This window comes from Anomaloglossus baeobatrachus, chromosome 3 (genome assembly GCF_048569485.1).
Source record: "Anomaloglossus baeobatrachus isolate aAnoBae1 chromosome 3, aAnoBae1.hap1, whole genome shotgun sequence".
NCBI lineage: Eukaryota > Metazoa > Chordata > Amphibia > Anura > Aromobatidae > Anomaloglossus > Anomaloglossus baeobatrachus.
In genome coordinates, this window is record NC_134355.1 from 116,995,977 (window position 1) to 117,002,552 (window position 6,576).

At 42.3% G+C, this 6,576-nt stretch overlaps 1 protein-coding gene across 1 annotated transcript in view; it reads right to left on the minus strand.

Annotated features, from left to right (window-relative positions):
* Positions 1-6,021, minus strand: part of SLC24A3 (solute carrier family 24 member 3) — a 628,867-nt gene extending 622,846 nt beyond the window's left edge. The window contains exon 1 of the mRNA XM_075339395.1: positions 5,524-6,021. Within this exon, the coding sequence (XP_075195510.1) occupies positions 5,524-5,701 (178 nt within the window). The 5' untranslated portion in view covers positions 5,702-6,021. The remainder of the gene's footprint in view (positions 1-5,523) is intronic.
* Positions 6,022-6,576: the final 555 nt, after the last annotated feature.

A 6,576-nucleotide genomic window follows, 5' to 3' on the forward strand; every position in this document is an offset into this window, starting at 1 on the left:
AACGATATATCGTCGGGGTCACGGTGGTTGTGACGCACATCCGGCGTCGTTAGCGATGTCGCAGCGTGTGACAGGCTGGAGCAACCTAAAACAATTGCAAAAAGGACAAAAATCGTTTGTTTTGAAGAGGTCGTTTAATTACAAAAAATTATTGGCAGGTAAGTAGCGATGTTGTTCCTCGTTCCTGCGGGAAAACACATCACTATGTGTGACACCGCAGGAGCGACGAACATCTCCTGACCTCCGTCCAGCCAGCAATGAGGAAGGAAGGAGGTGGGCGGCATGTTCCGGCCGCTCATTTCCGCCCCTCCGCTTTTATTGGCCGGCCGCTTAGTGACGCCGCTATGACGCCAAACGCACCTCCCCCTTGAAGGAGGGATTGTTCGGCAGTCACAGCGACGTCGCTGACAAGGTTTGTGTGTGTGACGCTGTCATAGCGATAATGTTTGCTACGGCAGCGATCAGCACATATCGCACGTACAACGGGGACGGGTGCTATCGCGCACGACATCGCTAGCTATAGCTAGCGATGTCGCAGCGTGTAAAACACCTTTTAATCTTTTAGAGATAATTGCAGGTAGAAACTGAAAATTAAAACACACAGTTGTTGATCAAACAGAGGATATGACAAAAAGAAATAGCAATATTTCCTGTATACCATATTATTTGGATTATAAGATGCACTTTTCCTCCCAAAAATTTGGGAGGAAATGAAAGGAGTGTCTTAAAATCTGAAGGTAGCTTACCAGGGGGTGGTGAAGAGGGGTCACAGGAGGCAGGGGCAATGCTGTGTGCTGTGCTGAGGGTGCTGCTCTGTGCCGGGGCTGTGGGTGCTGCTCTGAGCGGCACTGCGGTGGGCGACGCTGCTTTGTGAGGCTCTGCTCTGTGTGGTGGGAAGTGAGGCACAGGCCAATCTGAAGATGTTGGTGGTGAGGTGTTCAAATAATGGCACCCTGAGTCGGCGCGTGCGCAGTTGGAGCTCTCGGCTCAAGTTCTCATCTGTATACGCGCCGTATCTGGCCCATTGATGTCCCAGCACTGGACTTAAGGAAAATGGCACCTGGAGTAGGCGCGTGTGCAGATGAGATCTCTGCTTGTCATTGAGCTGATAACTCAATCTGCACATGCGCCGACTCCGGACGCATTATCTTTGAAGACCGCACCACTAACATCTTAAGAATGGCTTGTGCCTCACTGCCCGCAGCCAGCACCAGCAGAGAGCAGTGCTCACTGCCCCAGCACAGAGTAGCGCCCGATGCCCCAGGACAGCACCGCCACCTACAGTGAGTATCTGAGCACCCCTCTGCACCGCTCTGAGTCCTGTGACCCCGCTCCATCATTGCTGTCGCCCGTCCTCCCTGGTAAGACACCACCGGGATTATAAAACGGACCCCCATATATTTTTTTACCTTTTTTTCTCCTCTAAATTTGGGGTGCGTCTTATAATCCGATGCGTCTTATAAAACGAAAAATATGCTACTTCTCCTTCCTTTAGCCTCTCAAAAACTGCATGTTTGAATTGGTCTTACAAGTACAGCTCAACTTTTGGAGTACATCCATACCGGAGAAAAGTGAACACAATGGATCTGCGACACAAATATGTAGAAAATTCTGCATGTGGTACAAGCGGATCTGTCATGGATTTTATTGCGGATTTCAACCTGTACATTCCAAAGGATGAAATCTTTGTGTTAAATCTTCGGCTTCGGTTGAAAATTCTGCATATTTATCATTGATATTGGAGATGCATTTCCAAATGTGCAGATGAGATTTGGTGAACTTTGTGGCTATTGTGATACAATTCACTCACAGAACATCTGCCGAGTAGCTGCCCCATGTGAACATACCCCTAAGTCACTTCCACATACGCAGACTGTAAATTGCAGTTGAAAACAATCTGTTGCACAGAATATTGCCGTGAAATCCATGCGAAATCCCCACATGTAGATTCAGTCAGGGGTTTGCCTTGGATTTAACCCTGTGCATAGCAAAAGTTGTAATCCACTGTGAAAATCTGCAGCATAAATTGATATACTGAGGATTTAAAATCCATGCCACAAAGCTACAAGGATTACTAGCAGATGTAAGTACAATACAATGATATGGTTTTATGAGACCTGTATTGAAATCTGTGGAAAAATCTGCATGTAGCCCATATCTGCAGATTTCAGGCCACCCTCGGTGCTTAGACACGTGAAGTAACAATTTATTTGTATTTATTATACTTTCTTTACAGACGTGATCATCACTGTCCCCATTGGGGAGCACAATCTAAAATCCCTATCAAGATGTCTTTGGAGTGTGGAAGGAAAGCGGAGAACCCGGAGGAAACCCAAGCAAACACAGGGAGAACATACAAACTCCTTCACTGTATCTCAGTGCAACATAAGCATTGTATTTACAATCTTAACTTTTTATGTAGTTTATACCGGTGTTCAGTATTACATGCCGTAATTCTAGACGGACCAGGTCTGCCAAACAACTAATGGAAGGAGATCCCCCGATGACGTCCATATGCTATAAGACGTCATATCAAAAGGATTATCCTCTACAGGCCGTCCCTTGAGACATTTTACAAGTTTGATCAACAAAAGCATAAAATGTAACAATATCATCCAACGTTCCTAAGTTGTCATCTAGTGAGAAGTCTTAATATTTTTCAGCCGTTTATACACTATCTTATCTCACTGTGGGCAAAGAACAAGAAAATAAACCTCACGCACGCACACTCCATGTTCATACAACTTCACCATCAAGGTCAATTGTTATAGTGTCACGGAAGACAATGTGACAACTATCTTATTGGAACAATTCTATTCACCGAGCACATATTCTTCAATATCTACTGTAAATGTCTGTAAAAAAAAAAAAAAAGATCTTCCCACAACATAAGAAGAGAAAAATAGGTCAGTTCCTCCATGTCTATTCTTAGTGCTCCCTGTCACTGACGGCCAGTGTGTGCAGTCACCACTGTGGACCACTCTGCACTTTATAATGACAGTCGAGGGGACGGCATGATATTTTGTAGCAGCTTTATGTGATTCCGCACTTATGTTCTGGATAATCCTTGTATAGTTGTTTTTATACAATTTTATTCCAAGCTCGATGAATGTTTTATATAGGTCAGCAACTGGCAACCTGTGGTTTATTCAGCTGTCCGGCCGACACTTGTATGATTCATAGGAGCGGTGGACATCATAGCAGCTGGAAGGCCAGAGGTGACCTTCTCTGGGGTCATCTATGTCTGCAAACTCAACATCTCACATTTATTAGCATATACATTTGACTTGCTGCTCATGGACACCTGCCTTTGGTTCCATCAAGCGTCAGCCTGAAGATGACAAAGCTTTTACTAGTAATCTAAAGATTTTTACTATGACGTTCTCAGACCACCAAGAAGACAGCTGCTTCCAGCAAGAACAGGATCACTTTCCTTGGTGCAGTTCACCTGTTCACCCCAGTCACTCCATGCCTAGCCTCAATTCTCCCTAGACCTTCATGTCAGCAAGTACCAAGCAAAGAGGATACATTTTAGGTGCATAAATTGAGATATCTGACCACAAATTGGTTTGCTAGATATAGTAGAGCTGAGTTTTCTGCATGTAGCAGTGCCCAGTTTACAGACAAAGCAGAGCTGGGTTTCTCAGTAAGCACCTTCCATTGTCATATCCCATAGTATCTAAAGAGGTCTGAACATGGCAGCTGCAAGTTTACAAATTTACAATATTATGGCAACATTATTACATTGTTACATAGGTTGAAAAAAAGACCTAGGTCCATCTAGTTCAACCTTCCTCCACCAATTCTACATTTTGTCACTAAGTCACTTATAACCAACAATCTTGTGTGTATTGCAAAAGAATGACTATAATATAAAAATGACCACGATATAAAATCATTGGAAGCAGAAAAAAATACTACAGCCATGTTTATTGTAGGAAAGCTCAACACCTTAAGGCTGGATCCTCAGGAGATTCTCCAGCATGAATGAAACCATGTGCCTAGTCAGGATGATTTTATTGTCATTTATGCGCCGATCAAAAAATACTCATTTATCAATTGTAACCAAAATTTACATCCAGGCGTAGTTTTAACAAATTGAGAATTTCCGCTCTTCTAAGTGCATTGAATGAACGGTGCACATAGGTATCAATGTGTTCAGTCATTATGAATGGTGATGATGAGCCACAGAAGAAGTTCATCTCTCAGGTAGTCTGATTAGACTATATAATCATTGACCTGTTATCAACTGCAGTCATGAAATGGTTAAATGTGGGGGAGATCTGGAGTGAAACCACCAGCTCAGTGGTTTTACCACATACAGCAATAACTCAATGGCAATTTACATGCTTGTGGTTTGTTTTAGAAACTAAGTTGCATAGTTCTGCAATGACAATTTAATGGTAAATATTTATTAACATCTATTTAGAAATATCTATCCATCAATATTAGTATTATACTACTATTACTGCTATAAATAATAATACTAGTGACAAATATACTGGTAGAAATACCATTAATAATAATAATCATCATCACCAGTATCACCATCATCATCATCATAGATCCAAGCACCCCATAAATCTATCACTTATTACCATCTATCCATAACAGTATTATACTATTATTACTATAATAGTAATGATAAATATAAAGGTAGAAATACCATTCATCACCACTATCATCATCATAGATCCTAGATTCAAGCACCCAAATATAAGCATAATTCTATTATTTACTACTATCTATCCATAACAGTATCATACTACTATTACTAACAATAATAATAATAATAGTAATGATAAATATAATGGGAGAAATACTATTAATAATCATCATCATCACTATCATCATCATCATAGATCCTAGATCCAAGTACCCCAATATATGCATAAGTCTATCACTTATTACCATCTACCCATAACAGTATTATACTACTACTAATAATAATAGTAACAATAAATATAATGGTTGAAATACCATTAATAATCATCATCATCACCACTATCATCATCATCGATCCCAGATCCAAGCACCCCAATGTAAGCACAAGTCTATCATTTATTACCATCCATTCATAATAGTATTATACTATTATTACTACTAATAGTAATGATTAATGGTGGAAATACCATTAATCATCATCATCCTCATCATCATCATCACCACAGATCCCAGCACCCCAATATAAGCATCAGTCTATCATTATTTACTCAGCACCCCTCCTTACAGCAGTTGCCATATGTTTGTTGGCAAGCTAGAGAATGCTGGGCAGCAGATGAGGAGTGGGTACCATGCTGCCTCATCATACACACCAGTTCCCAGCCAAGCATGACACCATGACACAGTGCCAGTGCCCTCCACCACTTCACACTTCCATATATAACTGAGAGGGGGAAAAAATGCAAACATCTTTGAATCCCAAGTGGCATCGATGAGGTTAATGGTCTGATATCAAACAGCCATGACCGCTCAGTTTGCACCCAGGTGTCCAAGTTAACACTATACAGAGGGGGCACTCACCCAGTATATCTGCCCAGTGGGACACAGCAGAAGCCAGCAGCATGAGGCAGCCCATGAAGCACATCTGCCCCAGCAGCAGCTCTTTCCTTTTCCTGCGGGTCCTGCTCTTCCTCTGCATCCCTGGCATGGCACAGCCCTGGCACCGCTCTCCCTGTGTCATGGTCATGTCCACATCCATACAATACTCTCAATGGATAAAATACAAGTGATCCCCTGTGTTAGGTGGAGAGTGCAGGGACTGTACAATGCAGCCAGGCGAAGACTTCTTCCAAGTCCAGCTCCTTGTGTTGTGCTCCTCCTGTGCTCCTAATCCATGTTACATGCGTCTGGGCAGCATGATGCAGGCAGGGGACGGACACTGTGCGCAGCAGATCATGGGCAGAGGCTGCTGAGCTCTGGATTCATTCACACTGATCCCATGGGAAGCTTGCTCCATAGACACACATGCAGCTCCTACAACAAAAGCAACTACAAGAAGAAACCTCAGCTCAAACTTTACAGTCATCAGCACAAAGCCTCCCATTCCCCGCTCTCCGCCTTGTTTCTCATCCCCACCCCCTCCAAGTTTCCTTTTTTTTCTTATGCAGTTCATAGGCTGAAGTCAGATCCTCGTTCACTTCTTCTTTGTGCTTTATACCTGTGCACGTCCATGATTACAGCTTCCCAAAGACATAAGGAATATTTTGAAGGGCATTTAGGCTATGTTCACACTTGTCTCCTTTGATGTGGGTTAGAATCCGTGGCAGAAAGTTGAGATTGATTTCTGCTACATTTTTCACAAAGGATCTGCACATGGATTAACCTCGTAGTAATACAATGGAGATAATCTATAGCAATAATGAATTGTTTTTTATATCTGCCACGTTTGGTTAATTTACCACAGATTGTTGTACGTATACCCTCTTTCACTTGTAAAGCGCCATGGAATAAATGGCGCTATAATAATAAATAATAATAATTTTTCTGCTGCATTAGTGTTGGTGAATACCTAAGCCAGATCAGATCTCATACTTTGCACTGACGAGGGGCAATCACGCCAAAACATAGCAAATT